The 26,313-nt window shown below is 46.5% G+C and overlaps 1 protein-coding gene across 1 annotated transcript in view; it reads right to left on the reverse strand.

The window, feature by feature from the left end:
- LOC139576230 (coiled-coil domain-containing protein 102A) overlaps positions 1-26,313 on the reverse strand; it is a 68,666-nt gene that overhangs the window by 33,645 nt on the left and 8,708 nt on the right. Inside the window, exons 2-6 of the mRNA XM_071402046.1 lie at positions 7,326-8,067; positions 5,274-5,491; positions 4,322-4,430; positions 3,325-3,441; positions 2,293-2,502 (exon numbers count right to left, since the gene is read on the reverse strand). Coding sequence (XP_071258147.1) covers positions 2,293-2,502; positions 3,325-3,441; positions 4,322-4,430; positions 5,274-5,491; positions 7,326-7,976 — 1,305 coding nt within the window. The 5' untranslated portion in view covers positions 7,977-8,067. The remainder of the gene's footprint in view (positions 1-2,292; positions 2,503-3,324; positions 3,442-4,321; positions 4,431-5,273; positions 5,492-7,325; positions 8,068-26,313) is intronic.

Consider the following 26,313-nt stretch of genomic DNA (forward strand, 5'->3'; position numbering starts at 1 on the left):
GGAGAGACAGATGGAGGGAGAGCAACATACCCTCTCGTCTCCTCTATTCTCTCTCAGTGGTGACCCGAGCTGTCGCCCGTGATCAGTTGCCACAGAGTGTGACGCTCTCATTCCGCAACAGCCAGCTAGAGACCCTGTCTGATGAACACATGCTTCGTACGTGTCTGACGAGAGGCATATTTCCTACGTGTCGAACAACCAGGCAGAGACCTAACGACTAGAGATTATTCACAGCTGTACAGCGTGTAATGCGTAAGCACTGGTGGGAGGCTGCATGCCATGCAGTGCACTGAGCCCAATCCAACATGATGCATTCATGTCATCTAGTGCACAAGGACACTACCCAGTCGGAACAGGCCACCTGCTCTTGATGGATAAGGGTCCTTAATCTCTGTGACATGGGCAGAATTTATGGACAGCACGGGATAATTGGGTCCTGTGGCAGTGTAGCACTGTGCATGGAGGGGACAGATTTGAATTGAAGATTTCAAGGTTCCATCTGCCTCCTCTGTGTGCTCCCCACATTCACTTTCCTTTCGACTCCTCTCTCTGTCTCCCAGTTCATGTGAGACTATTTGCAAATAAGTATCCCTCGGGTTGGAAGGCATGACGTGTGCTAATCCTATAGCCTAGAGGTTAAGTGTGTTGCGCCAGCAAGCGAACGGTCTCTGGTTGGAATCCCTGAGCCGACGAAATACAACAAAAAACAAGCTGTTGATGTGCGGTTACTCCTGTATTTCATTTGGGGTAAGAGTGTCTGCTAAATGACTCACATGTAAATGTCCTAGTTACAGGTAGGGCTGAGAATTGCCACAGACCTTATGATATTATCATGATGCTGAGGCCATTTGATGTTCTGAACATATTGCTCACTGAGTGTACAAAACATTAGGAACACCTGCTCTTTCCATGACATAGCCTGACCAGGTGAATGCTATGATCGCTTATTGAAGTCACCTGTTAAATCCACTTCAATCAGTGTAGATGAAGGGGAGGAGAGGTTAAAGAAGGATTTTTATAGCCTTGAGACAATTGAGACATGGATTGTGTACGTGTGCCATTCAGAGGGTGAATGGGTAAGACAAAATATTTCAATGCCTTTGACCGGGGTATGGTAGTAGGTGGCAGGTGCACCGGTTTGAGTGTGTCAAGAACTTCAACGCTGCTGGGCTTTTCACACTCATCAGTTTCCTGTGTGTATCAAGAATGGTGCACCACCCAAAGGACATCCAGGCAACTTGACACAACTGTGGGACGTATTGGAGTCAACATGGGCCAGCATCCCTGTGGAACGCTTTTGACACCTTGTGGTCCATGCCCTGACGAATTGAGACTGTTCTAACGCTACCTAGAGTATTTTTTATTTATTTACAAATTGATACATGGTGTCAAATATCGAGGGTGGCAGGGTAGCCTAGTGGTTAGAGCGTTGGACTAGTAACCACAAGGTTGCAAGATCGAATCCCTGAGCTGAAAAGGTAAAACTCTGCCTGAACAAGGCAGTTAACCCACTGTTCCTAGGCCGTCATTGAAAATAAGAATTTGTTCTTAAATGACTTGCCTAGTTAAATATAATATCGTTTCATGAGCCTAGGACCTAGAGGCAGCCTTTAGCTATTATGCCCCCAGCCTCTGGAATAGCCTGCCAGAGACCCTGAGGGGGGGACAACACTGTGGACATATTTTAAAGAGATCTTAAAACACACCTTTTTAGCTTTGCTTGTCTTTGGGGTGCATTTCCGTCGTTTAGTTTTCAAGAAACGTTCATCAAATACAATCGCAGACTGTTTGCTCATTGCTGTTGCTGTAAGATGGCAACTCGGTGCAATTGCACATGTGCCAATTGAATCTCAACAAGGAAACAGACCGTGGTTGTATTTGATTCACGTTTATTGAACGTATGGATTTCAGCAAACAAAGAAAAAGCACGCAAACTAGAGGGCAAACATAGGTACAAGGTTAGCGTTTCATCATTTACATTTTTGGAATTATTGACATTGGGCGAATCGATGTAGCTGAATTCCACAAGGCCTGGTCTCTGCGGCACTCCCTTGGTGGAGTTAATCAGAAACTCCATTCACCATGAAGTGGAGTTTAGTCAGCTACATGAAATGGTAGGTACTTAGGTAAAAGCCGGGGGGTGTATGAAACCACTCCTGGGTAGACCACACTAGTGAACCTCCCATATGTGCCTTAGTCAGAGGTGCACAGAAGGGGGGAGTCAGAGGAGCACAGAAGGGTGGAGTCAGAGGTGCACGGAGGGGGGGGGGGTTTCCTGCTCTCTGCGCTCACCTTGTTCCTCTCAAACAGCTCAGTCTGGATGGTCTTGAGGTCAGTGTCTAGGGCACTGGCCGCCTGCCGCCGTTTACGGGCCAGCTGTTCCTCCAGGTCCTCCGTCTGAGCCCGCAGCTTCTTGTTGTCCCTCTCAAGCGCCAGCTTCTCGGTCTCCAGGCGCTCCCGCCGGCCCCACTCGGCAGCGTTCTCCACCTGCAGCCGCTCCATCTGAGGAGGAGTGGGAGGAGGAGGGAGTGGGGGAGGAGAGGAGGGAAAACCATGTCAAATCAGAGGGAGAGGACGAGGTCAGAGGGAACGTTGAATCAACCAATCGCTGTACTAGAGGGGAATATAGAGACGCCTCCCTGCAGTCAGTCGGTCAGAGCAGCAGTGTCCAGGTCGTGACAGTAAAGCCCTTTGTAAACGCTCTACAAGTGAAGGGGCCCTCCATTAGCATTTTGATCATACTCTCCTTTCCTTCAGCCCGGCCTGCCAGCCACCACAGCAGAGCCATTAAACATGCTCAGGGTGTATTCTCACGGATGATATCCGAGCGCCGTTGAGCGGGGAGGATGTTGCTGCTGGGGCAATGAGGAAGAATACAGGAGAGGGAGAGAAAAGAGAGGAGAGGCGTGAGGCAGGTGGGGCTGACAGTGGACTGGTGTCGGGCCCCCAGGGGCCGCTGGGACAATGTGACCCGCTCCTCTGAGGGGGGACAGGCGATGGGAGGAAGGCGCTCTAAAGAACACTTCAAAGGAGAGGACTCGTTCCACTCCACCATAAGCCACAGGCGTGAAATATACTCTTCAAAAATGACAACTTAGTACGTGAGTGACAAACTGACCACCCAGCCAGCTCCCACTTCCACCATGTCAACTAGTGGGTCACAGTTAGAGACACGTGTCAACTTGAGTTCAATTGATGTTGAATGGGCTGAAATACCCGCTTTAAGTGTAAAGGGATTTGAGATCTATAAAGCTATCTGAGTCCAGTCCATTACAACCCATTATAGATGCCTAAAAGCCAACTGGCTGTGTGTTTAAGCCTCACCTCTGCTCGTAGCTCGGCCAGTTTCTTGTCCATACTAGTGCGTGCTCCCAGCTCATCCTCCAGGTCCTCAGACATGCGACCCAACTCATCCTGGTGTACCTCCTTCAACATGTTCAGCTGAGAGAGAGAGAGAGACAGAGATGGATACAGCCAGACAGCAGGAACATCTACAGGTGTTAAGCTCCTTGGTAAAAGTATCGGCATCCATGGTCTTAGTGTTAGTTCGCTCTCCTCCTATAAACCGAGCCACCTTCAAGGTTGATACGTTCCCATACAACATGACGTTCTCACTCAGCTGTGCAGGCTACAGCGGTTTCTCCCTTTAACCTCGGAGATCCCACCGTGGTCCAGGCACATGATACGCACACGCCACAGCTCAACCTTCACCTCTCCTCCTCTGCGCTCTCCTTCTCATCAAACATTCATTCCCGCTCTCTCTGTTCTCATCCCTCTATCTCTCCTCTCTCTCATCTCCTCTCTCCTCCACCACCTCTTCTCCTCTCCCCTCTCTCATCTCCTCTCTCCTCCACCACCTCTTCTCCTCGCCTCTCTGCCCTTGATGATATCCGGAGAGATTCTTCAGTCTTCACTGACTACCCTGCCAGTCCATTCATGGTTTTCCAATAACATCGACAGACACACACACACACACACACACAGAGCTTGTCTTTACTGAGCACAGAGTGCCTCCTAGTGGCAGTCTCCTGTAAACACACGCTGAGCTGGAGGCTCTGGCTCTTTGAAGCTGCTGTCTCAGCAGGTGTGTCTGTGTGAGGTGGATGTCTGCCAGGCTGTATTGACATAGGTACGGGGGGGGTATATGTCCATATTACCATGGTCAGTACGATGTCAACACTTCTAAGAGCACCAGGATGAAAGGGCTGACGTTTGATGCCTTTACCCCGTTTGATGCGTGGCCTCAGAGGGCGGGCCTCCCCTGGACGGGTGTTGGGGGGTGTTGGGGGGATCGGAAGGTAAAAGTGACCCTCAATCTCACCTGTTTCATGGCTTCCTGCTTGGTCTTGTTCTGCTCCTCGTATTTGAGTTTCCATTGGTTCAGCTCTGTTTCCAGCTTTTCTATGCTCTTACTGAGTGCATGCTTATCCCTGGGGAGAGAACATAGTTGGTTACATACTACTCTAGCAACATAGCTATTCCACAGAGATAGATCCCAAACCTTCAGAGAACAATCTAACACACGCACAACGCTAGTTCTGAATGTTTAATACAGGAAAATAGCTGTGCCTATTCAATATGTTTTTGAAGGAAGAGACTTGACAGAACCTGTGTCCCCAAAATCCTATGTATCCATGATGCCATCCAAACCGAGTTGGATAGATGTCGTGGTTAGCTAAAAGTGACAGCTGACTTCAACATTCTGGGCCAATACAAATGTCTTCTCCTGAGGTCAGCAGGGTGCCTATGGCACTGACAGAATGAATGGTCCAGAATGTTGCAGAATAGCCCTACAGAAACCAGTCTTACAGACAGACGGGCTCTGCCAGATTGTTGGACCTGAAGACGCAGACCCAATCGCCAGCGGAAATCAGCAGCCTCCAGAGAGCTCATAAAACAGTTATGATTCTAATGTTAAAGATCATGTGGCTGATGGTAGTGTTGGCGAGAGTGGGAAGCTGCAGCGGTGCCAGAGCTGAGCTCAGGCAAAAAAACAGGAGGCTCTGCTTGTAAATTATGAGACTGGCATCTCAGCCAGGGTGGAACAGAGAAGAGACCGAGCAGTTACTAGTCTACACTTTCCACACACTCAACATTAACGCTAATCTGATAATGAAATATGATGGACGGATGCATTGTGAAAGGTGTCTCGTACGGCTCCAATTCGATACGAGCCATAATATGTCTGAGGAAAGCACCTTCACATAATCGAATATTCCTCAACCTCTCTAAATATTGTCTTCCTTCCTACTCCCTTGATCCCCTCTCCTTACTCGCGTTCCTTGAGCAGGACCTTCTGTGATTCGTCGAGGCGGAGCTGGAGGGCATTGATCTTGCCGGGGTCCTCCTCCATGGCAGTGATGTCATCCCAGAGCAGCCGGCTGCGGTCCTGTCGACTCAGGGCAGAACGCAGGCTGCTGGCGCTACGGGCGTCCCACGAGTCTGGACCTTCCGCCTTGGACCTCAGCACTGACTCCAACAGCTCCAGCTCCTAGGAGAAGGGAGGGATAGAAAGAACAGAATGACAGGTGATAGAGAAAGTGGAAGGGAGTGAGGGAGAGACAGAAGGCGTAAGTAAACGGGAGAATCCGGGAGAATGACCAGAAAGGAGAGAGGAAAGAGGAACAGGGGATGTATGCAATTTCATTCACTGTTAGTCTACATCTGTTGTTTACGAAGCATGTGACAAATAACATTTGATTTGATTAGATGAACCATGCAGTGGAGTCACCCCACTCTGAAACCCTGAAGTCAGCCATCACAGCTCCACTCCAAGCGAGAAGGCCGGAGAGCGAAGCAGACTCCGAGACTCAAATATTTACTTTTCTTAATTAAACCCCACCAGGGAGCCAGGTTTTTTCCTAGCTCAACAGCGCCGGTACAGCAGCTATCATATTACCCCCTATCCCAATTTCCTGTCTGTAAAAATTTAATTCCCGGGACGTTTCACGGAGTAATCAAACACTGCCTTTTTTTCTGTCTCTTCATGTCTCTGGGAGCCACACAGGGCTCCGGACCCTCTGCCAACTTCCTGTTACTGAGAGAGCTGAGCACAAGAGCACAAACATCAGACGGGAGGAAAAACACAGGCTGTTACCAGTGGTGGCCAGCAGGGGGACCTAGAGGCTAATGTATGAGGTGGAGGTGGAGGTGAGCGGGTAGCTCCGCTCCTCTCACTCAGCCCGCCACATGTGGAAGCAATCAGCGTGTCTGTGTAAGACTGAGGGAGAGAACAATGAAGGGGCAGGAAATGGGATTGTATGTGAGCATCCCCACAATGCCCAGCTCAGCTTCATGCTGCTGTTTATCCAACAGTGATTTATTACAAATGGCCAGCTGCTTGCCTAGGGAGAGCTCAGTGTGTATGTTGGCCCATGGTGAGCCACTGAGGAAGAATCTGACTGGACATTCTCCTCCAGGTTGTGTTGTATGTCTTCTCATTATTCACTTATTTTCTGTTTCCTCTTTGGCTCCAGACTGGGAAACTGAGCACGGTTATCGCCATTACCTTTCATGCCTGAAGTGAACCTCCTGCTCTGTACGGGTGTGGAAGTGTGTCTGTCGAGTGTTTCCATGGAAACAGCAAGCCCCCCATGTGTGAGTTGGCTGAAGGTCAAGTCAGATTGCTAATGACACTGATCTGTATTCACTGCTGCTTGAGCTGCATACAGCTGAACACTCCTTGCCACGATTCACGTTTCCTAAAAACAGAAACCTCATCTTGTCCAACTCTCAACGACGAGTTCCAAATAGGACTTGAATAGACCTGACGAGCCAGCTCAGGGAGTTTTCTTTTCTATTTTGACTTGTGTCTAATTGACAACGGACATCCGAGGACACCAACAGCCACAATGCCTTCCAATCACGCAAGATGACAGGTTTTTCTGTGACAGGAAGCTTGTTTCATTCCCTGTGTCTAACAGGGAATTTCCCTTCCCTTCAAAATGTCTGAGAATATGAGGCTCGTAGAGAGGGAACTGGGTTCCAATGCTGCAGTACCCAGTCTGTGCCCCCTGGGTAGAAGATAGGGTTGTGCAGGGGGGATTCTATTTTAAGAAAAACAGCTACACTTCAGCAGAGCTCCCACTGAGGCACAATGCTGGAGGTTAAGCTCTGAGACATATCTGCTGCTGGCTCTTCATTAACAAGATGAAACGCTGGCCCAAATAAGTGACTGGTGCTCTATCTTCTACCAAGACCTCTGACCAACCTTCCCCTGGCTCTGATCTGTGCAAACAATTCTCTGACTGTTCTGGGTTATAGAGTACTGGAGTGTGTCTCTTACTGACATTGTTTGGTTCTAGAGTGTGTGACCATTCTCCCACCTTCTGTCTGTCAGGTTTCTCTGTGTCCACATCTCTCACTGGTTCCTGTTCTGGTGACCCGGGCCCCTCGCCCACCCTGTCCTGCTTGCTGTCCACAAGGGGCTGTGAGGAGGAGGAGGATGGGGTGGAGGAGGAGGAAGGTGGTGCTGAGGGGGCGTGGGAGGGTGAGGCCTGGTCAGCACGGAGACGCAGCGCTTCCTGTCTGAGTGTCTCGTTCTCGGAGGCCAGTTCCTGCCGCTCCCGTCTTGCGCCTGTCAGCTCCTTGGTCAGGGCGTCCAGCCTCTGTCGGAGCTGCCGCACCTCGTCCCGTGCCCGGTTCCTCTCGGAGCGCACCTTGCTCCACTTCTCCCTCCAGTTGGCCGTGCAGTCCGACCACCAGCGCATGGTCTTCTCCATCTGGGCAGCTCGCGCTCTGGCCTCCTCCAGCTCCCTCAGACGCAGCTCCTCACGGCTCTCCCAGTCCCCAGACTCGCCCAGGCCAGGGGAGAGCAGCAGGGGAGGGCTGGAGCTGGGGGTGCCCCCCGTGGGGCTGGGCGTGTGGGTCAGGCTATCAGGAGAGCGGACCCTGTCCGGCCCCAGGCCCAGGCCACAGAGCAGGCCCGCCCCGGACTTAGCGGCCTCGGCCATGTGGGGGCTAGGGGTGTGGTTCATCACTGAACCGATGATGATCCAGGAAAAAGCAGGAAACACGAGCGATGCTGTGCACTCAGGAGTGCATGGTCATCTTTACTCAGTTGGCTACCTGCAGATTCAAACACAAAACAGAGACACTGGTTAGTTGGACAGTACTAGGGCTGTTGCAGTGACCGTATTACCGCCACACCGGCGGTCACGAGTCATGAAGGCAGTCAAATTCCGCATGACTGTTGAGTCACTATAATTCTCCATGCTCTGATGCTGCTGCTTGTCATTAGTAGCCTGCCAAACTTGCTAACTGCCTGGTACTCAGCACTCTATTGTCCCTCTAATCACTCTGACATCAATGCAAATCGAATCGAACATCTAATCAAACACTTCATGAGAACCCATGAGCTCATGTTGCGCAACATTTCTATAGGCTATGCAATTGCGGGGAAAAACAGAGTGATGGTCTCTACTAAAAAATGGAGGATCAGCTTTCTATAGGCTAGGCCTACTATATTTATTTCTCAACTTTCCTAATATTAAGCACATTGCCTATATTTACAACAGGAGTATAGCCAACCTGGCTGGCATGAAAATAAACCACGGGGAAAAGCGTCCTCCATTCACTATTGAAGTGCATAGATGACAAGTACTTTTCCCCGCATAAGACGCCCAGCATAAGAAACAATGTATTTTTTTTAACTTGTTCGAATCATAGTCGCACACCTCATGCAGCCTAGCCCATAGGCCTATATGTTTTAATAAGCTTTGTATCACAACTAAAGTGGGCAAATAACTTCTTAAAATGAAACAGATGAATCCGCTTTACAAGGGGTGTAGAGCCTAACTGGCATATATAAGCAGCACGTGAGTTTCAATTTTGGGGAAGATCATTTTCACCATAAAAATGCACCTTTATAAAAAAAGCATTACATGCATAATTGCATTTGCGGCCACTTTCGATTATGGTCTTTTTTCCGCTAATGGAACATTCGCCTACTACCATGTGCGCATTGCTGCGCTTATAATGTGAAGAAATAGCCTAGTTTATCAACATTTTAAGCTAAACGTTCTGATCTGTTGCCCACATTTCATAAAAAAGTTTGTATTCATTTGGGATCTATCGCATCCCACAACTGTCCCAGACTATGTTTGGAATATTTATTTATCTCACAGAATAGAATTGGTTGACTTTTGTACTGCGGGGGATAGTAGATTGACATAGGCTAGTGCTTTTGCTGTTCGTTAGGCCTACTCATCTTGTTGGCTGACGAAAAATATCTTCAATATGCACCTCGGAATTGGATTACAACACGCGCAGTTGCGTCCCCGATGTGTCTGTCTTAACTTGTAGCCTGTGAGAAAGACCCGATCATGTGACAGAGAGCAGTGTGAGGGAGAGACGCTTTGGCAAGTCAGTTAAGAACACATTCTTATTTTCAATGACGGCCTAGGAACAGTGGGTTAACTGCCTTGTTCAGGGGCGGAATGACAGATTTGTACCTTGTCAGCTGGGGGATTCGAACTTGCAACCTTGCGGTTACTAGTCCAACGCTCTAACCACTAGGCTACCCTGCCACCCAAGGGTTAGGGTTGCGCAGCACACACACACACGGAGAAGGGCACAATGCAGCCCCGCGGGTCGCAAAAGGCATGGATTTTTTTAGGGTGCATTACAGCCACAAAGGCGATGCCGTCGTGAAATTCGAGGAATTATGAAGTGCTTGTCAAATTGTGAATGAGAGACTATTGAAGTGTGTACAGCCTGCGCAAAAAAAACAAAGCAGAGCTCATGCCTTTCAAGCAACTTTTTTCAAATCATCATTAGAGTCTCATCATGCAGCCTTATAATATATTAGACATCAAAACATATAGCCCAACATTTGAAGAACAACTAAAGTTACATGAATAACTATAAATTAAGCATATAGGAGTACCTGTTTCTTTGTTAACCGCTCAACACAGAAAAGCCACATGTGTGCACTCCCCCAAATCGTTTGGAGAAAATATTCATATTTTATTCAGCTTTGTTCAATTGTATTTTGAATACTATAAAATAATATAAAATAACGCCATGGAATTATAAGCAAATCTTGTCTGCTAAACTATAAGCAAATCTTGTCTGCTAAATGAACTAGCGTAACCCTAAATGAACTAGCGTAACCCACAGCCATTTGGCATAGCCACATCAGGACTTAACATAAAGACAACTCAGAGTGTGCTATTCTGTTCTTCTGAAATAGACTACATTTCCTTCATTTCATGCTTCTTTAGACCTGTCTAAAATAAATAATGGACTTTTTGTGAAGTTGTAGGCTATATCACATGGATTTATTCGACTTTTGTGTGGAAGCCAGGAGATGCTAAATGTGTTCATGTTAATTAACGGTCAATTACAGTGAGACCGACAGTTATTTGTTTGCCAATCACCAGCTGATGAAATGATTTCAACGCTCTAGTCTACTCCTATCCTATGATCATCAACTGCCACAGCAAAACAGTCTGGTCGATAAAAAAGTAACAAAGTCCAGTGTCCCTGTGGAGTTGAGAAATATGTTCTGGGACCAGTCTTAGTAGGCGAGATACAATGGGCCATCCTCTTCAAACTGTTCTGGTGCCAGTTACAGGAGGCTACAGATGAATGGTCACACGTTAGAGATTACCTAGAGCCCAGTACATCTTGGAGAAAATTGCAAAGGTAATTTGTAAGCAGCCAATGATGAGAAACAGCGCTTCAACTAGCACCATGGCAACCCAGTAAACCCATTGACTTCAAGCATGTCCAGATTCAGACTTCGGCTTAACACCATGGCAACTTGCAGTCCCAAGACACCGATGAATCGGTTACCATAAAGGAAAGTATGCAGAAAGACAGAATTAGAATACTCTACAGATCATCACTAGCATACCACACAACCCAACAGTCCCCGGAAGGTGGGGGCCCCCCAGATAGCATTTGAATGGCATGCCATGGCAAAAATGTTTAGAATTACAGGAAACCGTTGTCAACCACATCAAGAATACATTTGCATTTGCTGACAGTGGGGTAGATGTGACAGACAGAAAAAGAGAGGATAGTGAATTTATTTTAATTTTAATTTAACTAGGCAGGTAATTTAAGAACAAATTCTTATTTACAACGACGGCCTACACGGCCAAACCCTAACGATGCTGGGCCAATTGTGCGCCACCCTATGGAGCTCCCAATCACAGTCAGTTGTGATAAAGCCTGGAATCGAACCAGGGTCTGTAGTGTTGCCTCTAGCGCTGTGAGAGAGAGAGAAAGAGAGAGGGGACTGGATGAGACAGTTTGAGCTGGTTTCTTGTGAGGGCAGAAACCGAATCTCAGATAATTAATTTCCGATTCCCAGATATATGTTTGAGAATGAGGCGACTGAAGAGTCTGAAAGGACTTTGGTGTAAAAGGATATGAATTCTCAAATCAACACCCCGAACAAACTCTCTGGGGTGTAAAACACGAGATGTGCTTGGAGTCCAGTACAGAATCCCTTGGCTGATCACCCTCAGGGCCTGTATCTGACATGTTTACTGCAACTTAATCACACCAGACTTATAACACAGCGTGTGTGAGGGAGACTCATTTAACAGATCAATTGCATGGCTGAGCCATAATTATTTGCTCTGGCTTAAGGGAAGGTGTTTATATGCTGATGAGAGAGACTAAATATAAAAATACACCCACCGTAGGCTACTAGTGTGTGGCACACCAAACGTACAAAGATGCAAATAGCGGAATAAACATAGCAATGATTCTGCAGTTATAGGCCAACACATTAGCCCCAAACACTGAGTAGCAAACTCACCAGTTCCTGTGAGTAACACATTTATGAGCGAAAGCTCGTACACCATGCTTTCGCTCAAAGATCTTGTCGAAAATACCATCTCTGTCTCTGACTGTTCTCTGCCTGGTCTCTGTACAAGTGGATATCTTGAGGAATGTCAAACACAAAGGAGATGATATGAAAGACCGGGAGCAGTGCCGTCAGAGATGTATTATGTATCCATGTAACACCTTCACTGCCTGCATTATCCTTGCGATGCATATTCTCCATTACATAATCATTAATATTTCAAGGGGGGGGGGGGGTCTATAACATCTCACTACGCCATGCCATTTGAATGTCCCCTCCATATGAACTCCCTGCCTAACCCCCCTAGTAGGCACCCACCTCTCTCACTAACTCACTCTGTCACTCCCCACCAGGGCTCACGCTACAGCTCAGAGATGGTGGTTGGAGTCAGCTGAGGCAGCCCAGTAGAGTAAGGAGATAAACCTCCCACTTCCTATCACCGATACTGAACACTATCCTCTGAGAGTCTCGTCTCGTACTCTCTATAAGGCAGACGGAGACAGAGAGGGAGATGGTTTGGGCCCTGTCGCCTTTGTACGACATCTCCGTCAGGGATATGTGACAACGAGCAACTGTCAGGGGGAGATCGCCTGTTAAGGTTCCAAAAAGGATGTCAGCCAATGAGCAACATACACAGAGACACACACACCGGCTCCGTCTGGACCACAAACCATCTCTGTTGTCCTCCCGCATGGAAAGGGAATGCTTTTATGGAGAGAAAAAGTGAATATATATAAGTATGTGGAAGAAGATGAGAACAGGTGAAGAGACTGATCGAGAAGATAAGACGATAAAGTGTTCAAACGAGACACAACTCTTCTTTCAGCTAACTGTGGATGTAATCTGAACTGAATCAAGTGAAGACACATACGAACCGGGACTAGTAATAGAAGAGGGAGACAGAGAAAGCAAAAGAAAGAGAGTGAAAGCAGAGAGGGGGAGAGTGAGGGTTGGCGGCCCCCCTTGGGTTGTGCCGTGGCGGAGATCTTTGTGGGCTATACCCGGCCTTGTCTCAGGATGGTAAGATGGTGGTTGAAGATATCCCTCTAGTGGTGTGGGGGCTGTGCTTTGGCAAAGTGGGTGGGGTTATATCCTGCCTGTTTGGCCCTGTCCGGGGGTATCATCGGATGGGGCCACAGTGTCTCCTGACCCCTCCTGTCTCAGCCTCCAGTATTTATGCTGCAGTAGTTTATGTGTCGGGGGGCTAGGGTCAGTCTGTTATATCTGGAGTATTTCTCCTGTCTTATCCGGTGTCCTGTGTGAATTTAAGTATGCTCTCTCTAATTCTCTCTTTCTCTCTTTCTCTCTCTCGGAGGACCTGAGCCCTAGGACCATGCCTCAGGACTACCTGGCATGATGACTCCTTGCTGTCCCCAGTCCACCTGGCCGTGCTGCTGCTCCAGTTTCAACTGTTCTGCCTGCGGCTATGGAACCCTGACCTGTACACCGGACGTGCTACCTGTCCCAGACCTGCTGTTTTCAACTCTCTAAAGCCAACTGACGTTTACTCCTGAGGTTCTGACTTGTTGCACCCTCGACAACTACTGTGATTATTATTATTTGACCATGCTGGTCATTTATGAACATTTGAACATCTTGGCCATGTTCTGTTATAATCTCCACCCGGCACAGCCAGAATAGGACTGGCCACCCCTCATAGCCTGGTTCCTCTCTAGGTTTCTTCCTTGGTTTTGGCCTTTCTAGGGAGTTTTTCCTAGCCACCGTGCTTCTACACCTGCATTGCTTGCTGTTTGGGGTTTTAGGCTGGGTTTCTGTACATCACTTTGATATATCAGCTGATGTAAGAAGGGCTATATAAATAAATTTGATTTGATTTGAGGGAGAGAGAACGGAAAACAGAGGGATACATGGTTCTTGTTAAGTATGTAATCTGAACCTCATCAGACGCAGACAGGAAGGTAGAATGAGAGCAAGAAAGAGAGAAGAATGAGAAGGTAAGAGAAAGCATGAAACAGAGAGACAGAAGAAGAGTGCAGAAAGCTGACTGGAAGAGATTGCATTTTGGGTATAGAGGAGATAGGCTATCAGAAGGGAAATGTTTGGTCTGTGTCTGGCTGGGAGACAGAGGTTTTGAAGGCTGCAGCTGGACAAGACACCTGGGTGTTTTCACTGTAAATCCACAGTGGTTTAGACCTAGGTCTACATGGAGGGGGCAGTACCGTATGGCTTCAATGAATCAATCATGCACTAAGTTGCTCCTCAGTATCAGGATTGCAAAGAAGATTATCTAGAACTCCTGCGTAGGAATGGTCTATTTAGCAACTGTCTACTTTGAGTGGAAAAGGAGGTTGAACAGTCTGCTCAAATGCATTTCTTTCAAACAGACAGACAAGACATTGCACCTAAATGTGGTTTGACAAAGGAAACATGCATACATTTAAATGGAGCGCAGATGACAAAACCACAGCTACAGTACTCTATCTGTAGACGACTGTTGTCAACCACATCAAGAATACATTTGCTGATAGAGGGTAGACGTGACAGACAGAAAAAGAGGAGAGGATAGTGAATTTAACTAGGCAGGTCAGAACAAATTCTTGTTTACAACGACAGCCAAACCCTAACAATGCTGGGCCAATTGAGCGCTGCCCTATGGGACTCCCAAACACAGCCAGTTGTGATACAGCCTGGAATTGAACCAGGGTCTGTTGTGATGCCTCTAGCACTGAGATGTAGGGGTTTAGACCACTGCGCCACTCGACAGCCCTAAGAAAGAGAGAGAGCGAGAGAGAAAGAGAGAGGGGGCTAGATGAGACAGTTTGAGCTGGTTTCTTGTAAGAGCAGTAACCGAAACTCAGATCATTAATTTCCGACTCCCAGAGGCAGCGACAGCATGGTTTATCTATGTTTGAGAATGAGGCGACAGACATTGCACTTAAATGTGGTTACACAAAGGAAACATGCACACGTTCAAATGGAGAGACAGCAGGTTCTTCCTGTCACCTCATTTCAGAGGTCAGGGGTGAAGAGTGTTTGTGTCTGTTTCTGGAATATCACAGAGTGTGTATGGGTGCTGAGATAAATGGCGAAGCTGTTGCGTCTCGCTACATAATGATCAAAGACCCATCTCGACAATATCAAAGCCGACTGACAGACTAACATTTGTCAACATGCCAATCAAAAGTTCAAGTTGATCTTCGGACCCATCCATGACCTAGAAGGTCAGCTGCTGTTCTATGAATTATTTCATTGGTTTGAATGGACTATCTGTTGTCTCCCTCTTATGGCTCCAGGGGGTATTTGTTCACCTTCCCTGATCTGAATCTTGTAGGGAAACATCAAAGTATTGGACCGGGAAGTGATCCTAATACTGAGTGACTACTGCAGACAAATACAATAAGCACAAACAAAAAGTCTAGTCAATGAACTTCAAGAGAAAAAAAGTGGGGCAAATCAATGTGGCTCTACAACGGGTGAGTGAAAAAAATTGTGCAAGAGGGAGCTGGTTTCAAAAAGACTCCAGATGGAGAGAAGAGATGGACAGAGACTGTAAACGAGAAAAGAAAGAACAAAGTAAAAGCTGGAGCTGAGTTTTTGCATTTCAATACAATCTGCTCCAAGACAGTGGTATCGTGGATCAGCGAACCCAAAATGAAATGCCTCTATAAATAAGCCGATTACTTTGGGGAACTTCCTTTGGGAACTGGTTCCAGCTGGAGGATCCAAGCTCATGTGGGATGTGTGGAATCCAGCCGATAGCTGCAGGATACTGAGAAATGAAACACAGAGAGAGTAGAGTAGCCTTCACTGGAACCTAACACAGAGACACACCACCACTCAAAGTAACAGAAACAAATATGAATAGATGTTTTACTATAAAGTGTGTTTCAATTTTTAATGCACTTGAAATAAAGTTGGATTCGATTTATACTGTAAGACAACCATGAAATGTACTGTATATGCAAATTCTATTCCATCTAGACGTGTATCTATAATAGAGGAGAGACAGTGACGTAAATTGAGAATGAGACAGTCCAAACTGCCAGTGCTATTTAGAGGATGCAGGCAGAAAATTCTAACCACATGGGAAACATGCTGTCACGGATCCGCCCGGTACTGATACTCATTCTGTTCACCAGTTCCGGAGGTCTACGTCCCCGGCTTTCTAGGCTTCACTGAACGGGATTCATTATCATTAACCCCGGACTGTCTTGTCTGATTACACACACCTGGTTCCATTATCATCAACCCCGGACTGTCTCGTCTGATTACACACACCTGGTTCCATTATCATCAACCCCGGACTGTCTCGTCTGATTACACACACCTGGTTCCATTATCATCAACCCCGGACTGTCTCGTCTGATTACACACACCTGGTTCCCATTTCCCCTGATTAGTATGTTATATATGTGCCCTCTGTTCCCTCTGTCGGTTATTGTTCCCATGTCCGTTGGTGGTGCGAGTACCTATGCATTGGTGCAGCTGTTACGCTGCGTGCTTTATATATTGTGTACTACGGGTATCGTCCCGTGTCGTTCAACGACTTTTACCCTCGCTCTTTTGTTTGGGTGCTGCCCAGTGTTTTGTAGATGTTTTTTTGGGGTGTGTTAATACACCCCAATTGTGTATTCCTACGCCCGTCTCCAAATCCTTTATACCTGCGTGACGCATGCTCGGTTTACAGCTGTACAAGTGGAAGAGGGAAAGGAACAATATGATTAGCTGCTGCATTGCAATGCACTTTCCTGTGTTTAACAAGACACACGCAGACAGTATCTTTCTATAAAAAGCACAACCGCTTTAGTTGTTACAGGCTGTATTGTGCAATGTCTAAAAAGCGCATGTCCCATTTGGCTACACTCCAGCACCTCGCGGTTTTACATCTGAAACTGCCAGAGGTAAGATGGAAGTCAAACAGGATGTGTAACCTCGGGTCTACAACCAGTGTTTTTATCTTTCTTCCATCTTGGTGAAGCGGAAAGCATTTTCTTTTGTCACTGCGCCATTCGTTTTGATCTGAAAACAAACATGTAGCTATTAACCTGAGTGCGTGTCTCTGCATCGCTTTACAGTGCAGTGCAGAATGCCACGGGAGCAGATCTGAGATGGTAAACACAGACGCTATCACTTTCTCTAAGTGCTTTGAGCTGTTGTGTTATTGGTGCTACTGTAGGTAAAGACAAGACTATCTGGGGCAAACACTTACAGTAAATCAGCATAGGAGGAAACAGTTCACTACATCAATTGACCTAAAAAGTACCAAACAATAGTCTCACTGAATATATATATATATGATGACAGAACGCTCACTAACGTTAAATCCAACACCATCAGGAAAATGGGTCATGATTTGGTCATCTTGGTCTCATGATGTTAAATCTTCCGACAGCAACAGCAGAGGGAAGCGTTTTGCAAAACTTAAGTACTAGAGACGTAAACAAGATGGCCGAACATATGAACAGTCTCTGATAAATCTTTCTTCAGTGAAGTTTGTCCAAATACTGCACACAGTGTCATAGCTCATTAAAATCGCTGTGTGTAGTGCCTAACTGCATTGGCAAGCAAAAAAATGTCGAAATTCTAGACAGTAAAACAACAACCCATGGATTTTAGGGCTTGTTTCCTGTTGGAGAGGGAGGGACAGGAATTGGGATCTGAGTATCACACAGCTGGCATAGCAGTCTCCATCTTCTACATAGCAATGATCTGAACAACCTACCCTGGCTGTGACTGTGCTCTTAATAGGGTTTCCACCCAGCAGGATGAGGGGGGACAATAAGAGGGTCAGGGCATAGCTGACCAGCAGAGAGAGGGGTCTGCTGGGTTCATCTCAAATTAAAGCTTGCTTTCACTGAGGACATAAAGGTTAACACTAATGTGTGACATTTTATTAATCCCCACAAGGTCAACTGCTATATCTAGGGGGTTTAGGGTTAACGTTAGAATTAGGGTTAGGAGCTAGGGTTAGTTTTAGGGTTGAGGTTAGGTGTTGAGATTAAGGTTACGGTTGAGGTTAGGGTTAGTTAGGGGTTAGGGGAAATAAGATTTTGAGACTGAGACTGAATTGTGTGTCCCCTCAAGGTTATATATACACGACTGTGTGTGTGGAGGGGGCCGGTGACTGCGGGGGAAACTGATAGAATAGAAGCTGACAGAGGTGTGAGGCTGACTGAAGAAGCTGGCCGTTTTAATCCTGTTAGCTGGCGTCAGAGCACAAGAGGGACACGGCACAGAGACGGGATGTTTCAACACGAATCAGCCATCAAATAAAGAACCATGACCTTCAGGGGCCCTAGGGGACATAAAAGTATCAGAGACGTATACACACACACACACACACACACACACACACACACACACACACACACACACACACACACACACACACACACACACACACACACACACACACACACACACACACACACACATGCATTTACGCACGCACTCTCTCACACACACACAAACAAATATACTAACCAGAAACCAAACCACCTGTGGCTTACACACTCTCACACATGTATTGACACATAAATAAATGATGTTCATGTACTCACTCCCAAAGATGGGTTTCAGCAGAAAAAAATCCCATCTTTTGTCCCTGCCTGTGAGTTTGTGTGTTTTTGAGACACTGCCCACAGACTATTTGGTTTCCGCTCTGACTCACTACAACAATATGAGACCTGAATGGATTCCCTCGCCAACCCCTTCCCTCAGACTGGAGGTAGGCACTGAGTAGAGGGCCAGGTGCATGGTGCTAACCATAGAAATATGACTAATTCTGTTTTTATGGTGCTAACCATGTGGAAGTGGGTGTTTAGGAGGTGTGGCAGAACTTCCCTGTGTAAATAAATGAACACCAACATAGTGTTTCCTTCACTGGACACCAACTCCACTGTAGTGTATGTACAGTGCCTTCGGAAAGTATTCAGACCCCTCGACTTTTCCCACATTTTGTTACGTTACAGCCTTATTCTAAAATTGATTAAATAAATGTCCTCAGCAATCTACACACAATACCCCATAATTATATAGTGAAAACAGGTTTTTAGACATTTTTGCAAATGTTTTATAAATAAATAACAGAAATACCTTATTTACATAAGGATTCAGTCCCTTTGCTATGAGACGTGAAATTGAGCTCAGTTGCATCCTGTTTCCATTGATAATCCTTGAGATGTTTCTACAACTTGATTGGAGTCCACCTGTGCTAAATTCAATTGATTGGGCATGATTTGGAAAGGCACACACCTGTCTATAAAAGGTCCCAGAGTTGACAGGGCACGTCAGAGCAAAAACCAAGCCATGAGCTCGAAGGAATTGTTCGTAGAGCTCTGAGACAGGATTGTGTCGAGGCACAGATCTGGGGAAGGTATACCATAACATTTCTGCAGCATTGAAGGTCACCAAGAACACAGTGGCCTCCATCATTCTTAACTGGAAGTTTGGAACCACCAATAGTCTTCCTAAAGCTGTCCGCCCGGCCAAACTGAGCAATTGGGGAGAAAGGCCTTGGTCAGGGAGGTGACCAAGAACCCGATGGTCACTCTGACAGAGCTCTAGAGTTCCTCTGTGGAGACCCTACGGTGAAATGGTGTTGGCAGCATATGTGGATGATTTACAGTGGCAAGGACTGCGAGACTAGTTATGATTGAGGCAAAGATGAATGGAGCATAGTACAGAGAGATCCTTGATGAAAACCTGTCCGAGAGCATTCAGGACCTCAGACTGGGGCGAAGGTTCACCTTCCAACAGAACAACAACCCTAAGCACACAGCCAAGACAACACCGGAGTGGCTTTTGGACAAGTCTCTGAATGATCTTGAGTGGGCCAGCCAGAGCCCGGACTTGAACCCGATCGAACATCTCTGGAGAGACCTGAAAATAGCTGTGCAGTGATGCTCCCCATCCAATCTGGCAGAGCTTGAGAGGATCTGCAGAGAAGAATGGAAGAAACTCCCCAAATACAGGTGTGCCAAGCTTGTAGCGTCATACCCAAGAAGACTCAAGGCTGTAATCGCGGCCAAAGGTGCTTCAACAAAGTACTGAGTAAAGGGTCTGAGTACTTACATAAATGTGATATTTCATTATTAATTTTTTTTAAATTAGCAAACATTTCTAAAAACCTGTTTTTGCTTTGTCATTATGGGGTAATGTGTGTGGATTGATGAGGGGGGAAAAAATATTTAATACATTTTAGAAAAAGGCTGTAACCTAACAAAATGTGGAAAAAGTCAATGGGTCTGAATACTTTCCGAAGGCACTATATTGTTCGCTCAGAATGTACCGACGTTGCCGATAATGAGTCTCAGTAGAGAGCTTAAGAATGAAGTATTTAATGGCGATCAGGAATTTCCTGCAGTCTCCCTGTGTCTAATCTGATGTGATTTATATTTAATTTGTTAGAAAATGTGTCATACACCATTCATTAAAAATCCAATCAGTTGCGCCTCAGTCACCCTGGAGGATATTTGTTTTATTTATTTAACTAGGCAAGTAAGTTAAGAACAAATTCTTATTTACAATGACGGCCTACCCCGGCCAAATCCTAACGACACTGGGTCAATTGTGCGCCGCCCTATGGGACTCCCAATCACGGCCGGTTGGGATACAGCCCAGGATCGAACCAGGGTCTGTAGCGACGCCTCTAGCACTGAGATGCAGTGCCTTAGTCCAGCTGCGCCACTCGGGAGCCCCAAAAGAAGATTCAAGAGAATTACACCAAAGCTGTTCATACTATTTACGTGTCAGCCAAAGGTAAACCCAGAGAGGGAATCTTAATTTGCAGGAAAACTGCTGTGTCTTGGAAGTTTCACTTTTCACCAGGTTGACACTAGGTGGCAATAGGAGGTGATGTGCAGTGCCACCCTGCAGCAAGCCTGAATACATGAATGACTAAACAGCAGCAGCCAGCTAATTAACACTGGAGCTGATCATGCTAATGACACAGCACCACAGCACCTGGCCACAGGGCTCTGCTCTACCGCCTACAGGGATTACATCACGTTGTCTCCGTTGCTAACAATAACCAAGGATCTGAGGGGGAGAAGCTAGCTGCCTTCAGGCTACGTTGATCTTGCAGTGTTGTCATCCCGTTCAGCAAGTCTGACAAATAATTAATGAAGAGAAGCAGAGCTGTCTTTAACTCAATATACAATATGTTAACCGTAATCTCCCCCTTCCCTTTCAATCATTTACTTACACGTGTATTTCTCTCCTCCCTATGACCAGGGCTGTCTTCCTGAAGGCCAGAGTTATTCTGAGCTCGAGTTTGTGGTCAGGTGGTCATTTCCCTGTCCTGAATCTTCCTCACTACACTTTATCATCCTGTCACCGTACAGGACATAGCGCCTGTGGACACCTGGCATCACCGCTTTAACAGAGTTACAGCAGCTTCCCAACAGTCACATCTGGCACCATTACAAGGACACACAGTGGACTGTGAGATAGAGGGTCGAGGAAGAAGAGGGGTGGTAAACAGTGAGGAAATGGTAAAGCAATAAAAGACTGGAAAGCTTAAAGAAAAGCTTAGGCTGAGGGTCAAAATAGCATGGGGTTGACGGGTCAGTGCAAAATGCAAACGCTGAACCCTGTGTGCTTGATTAAGCGCCTTCTATGGATTGTGTGACGACACGTGGATCATTGTTAACTTGCCGCGTTAAATATGTTGTACAGTATGAATCACTGGTGCCTCGCAATGGGAAACATATGTGAAGGATAATATATGACGTGAATAACGATGTGCATTGCCTTAACTCCCCCGAGCTATGGAAAGGGATTTTTGCAAAGACACAAAGACGGGGGACTGGAGAGAAGTAGAATTGCCGGTATTCACATTCGCAGACCGTGAAGCCTGGCACGCCGAGACTTGTGAAGGAAATGGACAGCTTCAGTGGCTGGATAGACCATGTGGTTACTGAGATCCGAGTGACGGAAGAGCGACGGCCTTGATAAGGAATAGGGAAAGATGTGGTGAGTGAGAGACATTTCAGTCAGATAATTAGGGAGGGAGCAGAGCAGACCATGTGAGGCAGTAGCTGAGGGAGAGGCGGAGAAGAGGAGGGAGGAGGCCTTTGACAGGGCAGCTGACTCTGCCGTAGATGGGGGGGAGTGTAACAGGCTTTTCAGAGGGCAGCAGATGGGAGAGTAGAGGCCTCTATTGATGGGGTTCCCCCTCTGGATATAAAAACATACAGGCTATTTAAAGCCCAGAGTCAGCCTGTCCTTCCGCCTTCCACCATGCAGGCACAAACACACTCATTTGATTTACTACTGGCCCCACTACCCATTAGAGAGGAGAGGCAGATGAGAGATGGGAGTTTAGGTGAAAGGAGAGCAGGGGAATGAATAGGAGATGTCACGGCTGTGTAAGTATGAGGGTGTACCATGGAAGAATGTGTGAATGAGTGTGTGTGACTCATCGTGTGAGCGCTTGTGGTAACGTGTGTTGGGTTGGAGTGCAGAGCGAATGTTCACTTCCTTTCACTACCTGTTCCGACACTATGGGCTCTTATGGAAATCCTTTTGTGTGTACAAAATTTGGCCGTGTGTTTTGTGTGCGTGTAGTTGAATGACCCGACACGTTCTCTCTTTTGCTGAAACTAAATGAAGCTTGTTTGGCTTCCCAATGAACACGCTGTAAAAGTTGTTCACCAATGGGCCACGGCTCTGTGGCTCTTTTGTTCTGGGGGAAGTTTGGGCAGCAGCAGAGGGGAAATGGCCACAGCCATGTAACCCATGAAAGAGACCCAGGAGCTATGGAGCAAAACAGACAGGGTTGACTTAGATTGTTGACAACACGTTAACTACATTCCGTCTCCAAAGTTTATTGAAAACATAAATAATGTTGCGCAATGAGCACTTGTTGTCTCTCAAATTCATCGTTACAGTTGTTTGTTAGCTAGCTAGCAGTTTTTTGTTGTTGCCATATAAGCATAGACGTGACATGAGTCAAAACGCCTCAAGGCATCAAGAACAAGATAATACTGACTGAAACGAGCCACTTACGATTCCCCACATGGCAGTTTTTTGCCATTGTTGCTCGGTATCTGGCCATCCAGAACAACAACACACGGCCTTCTGCCCCATTGAAGCGTGTACATCGTTTTCTCAGCTAAGGATTGGTTACCACACACGTATACATGTCTGCATAAACAAATGCATGCAACACAACACACATATTGAATTTTTTTTGAAGGCTTCACTGATATGTAATAATAATTTTGTATACATATATTTGTCTTATTTCACACGTACAAGAGTGTATTACACACGTGTGAATTGGAAATGTGTATTTTGTGTATCCCAACTCCCCCTGAGACACCCTTGGAGAGTGGGGTCACAGCCAGCCAAACCCTGGAGCAATTAGGGCTACATGCCTTGCTCCAGGGCACAGCGACAGATTTTATACCTTATCGGCTTAGGGATTCAAAGTAGCGACCTTTCGGTTACTGGCCTAACGCTCTAGGCTACCTTGCGGCGGTGTTGTTGCAATGATGTGCTGTGTTCAGCATAGTGACCTTGCTCTGTCTCAGAGTTGTCTCTACCTGTGTATTGCTGACTGAGTGTCCAGAGTCTAAAGCACCTCTGCATCACAGTGTGGTGCAGTATCAAATAGCCATCATTTATTCAGCAGCCAGCCCAGAGCCCAGGCAGGCCAGGAAGTGATGGAGTGCTGGAGAGATACTGTTTGACTCCATGTTTCACTGCCTGCTCTCTGCAGCTTGGTGAGAGTATATATCTTTCAACCCTGTGTTACAGCTCCTAAGCCAAGAGTAGATCACATCTGACTGCAGGGCATGAGCTTCAAAGCGTGAAACAAATGAATTCATTTTGATGGGCAATTTCTGCATAAACGTTAAGGTTAGAGTTAAGTTAAGGCATTACCTTCGAAATCTTAAGGTTAGGCATTCTGCCTCTGATTCAAAGGTTGCAAGTTCGAATCCAGCAATAGAAAGTTGTTTTTTAGATTGTTGTATTAAGCCTATCCCAAACCTTAACCCTTACCTTAAGGTTAGGCATTAACTCGGAATGGTTAAGGTAAGGGTTAATGTTTGGGATAGGCTTAAAACAAAAAATGTAAAAACAACTTTCTATCACTGGATTTGAACTTGGTACCTTCGGGTCCTATGCTTCACCATTCCCGTCCACAACACCCTAGCAAAACTGAAACCTACTTGAAGGTAACGGTGCTCACTGTTGCACCTAGTGCCCAGTTTCCACATCATCTCCCGACGTCCTCAGACATGGATGGACGTCGAATACTGACATGGCTGGTTTGGACGCAGTACAAACCCGGATTTATCGCTTAGGGGGGGTCAAACTTTCTGGGATTAGGGGGTAGAGAGGGAGGGGCAAATCACCCATACAAACTCCAACAGAAGCACATAAAGTTGGTTGTAAAGGCCATCTGGTCCGTTGTTGGGTTATTTCCTTGCTGGAGCAGAGTGACACAAGGCTCAGACCTGTCCTGTGGGCCGGGGGATGAGACGACTTAACCCCCCTTACAGGCGTCTCCTACATGCACTGCAATGACCCAAGCAGGATTAGGAAGTTTGTTTGAACGAAGCTGCGGGTGTAGGGAGAAGACACCCGTCACAGTAGGTTGTCAGGAGGTGCATAAGAAACAATCCCAATATAGCCACTATCCCTCCGTTTAGTCAGTTTCTCCTCTCTTCTACCATCACCTCATTCCCTCTCCTTGTCCACTCGTACCTCTCCTCTATTCTTCCCACTATCTTCCCCTTCCTCCTCCTGCCTCTCTGTTGTCACTACTGGGGCTACAGTGGTTAGAGCAGATTCTGATTGACAGAGTGAATCCTGCTTCTCCTCTCCTCCTCAGTGGAGCTGCTCCTCTCTGCAGGGCCTGTCAGCTCAGTGAGGAGTCCTGCTGTTTCAATCAGAGGAAAACACCACCAGTCCACCACACCCTCCCATCTGTCCCCCTGCCTCTCAGCTCCCCTTCCCTTAATCATTCCTGTCCCCAAAACAGCATTTATTTTCCATTCAAATAGTATCAATAAACATGCCACCACAATCAGGAATCATTTGCAATAACACAATTTCAGCTTGCACGGTTTAATAAGAATTGGAAATGTACCACCTCACATGTTGTTGGGAACGATTAAATAAAAGCCCCAACTCACTCCATGGAGCAGGCAATATTATTAGTCATGGGAGGACTTGACCTCCCAGGATGGGTCTCAGTGTTCCTTCACTCTCAGTGTTCCTTCACTCTCAGTGTTCCTTCACTCTCAGTGTAAAGTGTGCTCATGAACACATCAGCCAAGTGGATGAGTGTACGAGCTGCCTCTAAACAGCCATTGTTTACACACAACTTAAAGGTTAAGTCAATCAATTGTTTAGGCAGACAGGTGTCAAGGAGAGCAAGGGAGAGCGGGCGAGAGAAAGAGCGATAGAGACTCTCAGTTAGTTCGCTTAACTCGCGGCAAGTGTTAAAAGGAGTAAGGGGAAAAAATCAAATGGGATGGTAAATACTGTGGCTGTAACATCAAGCAGGCACCTGGCTATGCTTTGCCGCTAAGTGCAATACGCCCAAACCCTCACCACAGGATTGAGTCCATAGTAGTTCTATAACACAGTGGGGTGGGGTAAAAGAAGTCCATCACTAACGCTGCGGTGGGGACAGATCCTCAGTCCAGCTAATAGTAGGTGTTAAATTGCAGTAAAAGGATACAGGCTGTGCTGTTGAGTATGGATTAAAGCACCTTCAAATCAAATTTCATTGGTCACATACAGGCGTTTAGCAGATGTTATTGCAGGTGTAGCAAAATGCTTGTGCTTCTAGTTCCGACAGTGCAGCAGTATGAAACAAGTAAGACCTAACAATTTCACGACATATACCCAATACACACAAATCTAAGTAAGGAATGGAATTAAGAATATATAAATATATGGACGAGCAATGTCAGAGCAGCATAGACTAAGATACAGTAGTATAGTATAGAATACAGTATATACTGTACATATGAGATGAGTAATGCAAGATATGTAAACATTATTAAAGTGACATTATTAAAGTGACTAGTGTTCCATTTATTAAAGTGGCCAATGATTTCAAGTCTGTGTATATAGGCAGTAGTTTCTCTGTGCTAGTGATGGCTATTTAACAGTCTGATGGCCTTTAGATAGAAGCTGTTTTCAGTCTCTCGGTCCCAGCTTTGAGGCACCTATACTGATGCCTTCTGGATGATAGCAGGGTGAACAGGCAGTGGCTCGGGTGGTTGTTGACCTTGATGATCTTTTTGGCCTTCCTGTGACATCAGCTGCTGTAGGTGTCCTGGAGGGCAGGTAGTTTGCCCCCAGTAATGGGTTGTGCAGACCGCACCACCCTTCTGGAGAGCCTTGCGGTTGTGGGCGGTGCAGTTGCCGTACCAGGAGGTAATACAGCCTGACAGGATGCTCTCATTTGGCTTGTCACCTAAAGGTTTTAGGTGACAAGCCAAATTTCTTCAGCCTCCTGAGGTTGAAGAGACTCTGTTGTGGGTGGACCATTTCAGCTTGTCAGT

Source organism: Salvelinus alpinus, chromosome 5 (genome assembly GCF_045679555.1).
Source record: "Salvelinus alpinus chromosome 5, SLU_Salpinus.1, whole genome shotgun sequence".
NCBI lineage: Eukaryota > Metazoa > Chordata > Actinopteri > Salmoniformes > Salmonidae > Salvelinus > Salvelinus alpinus.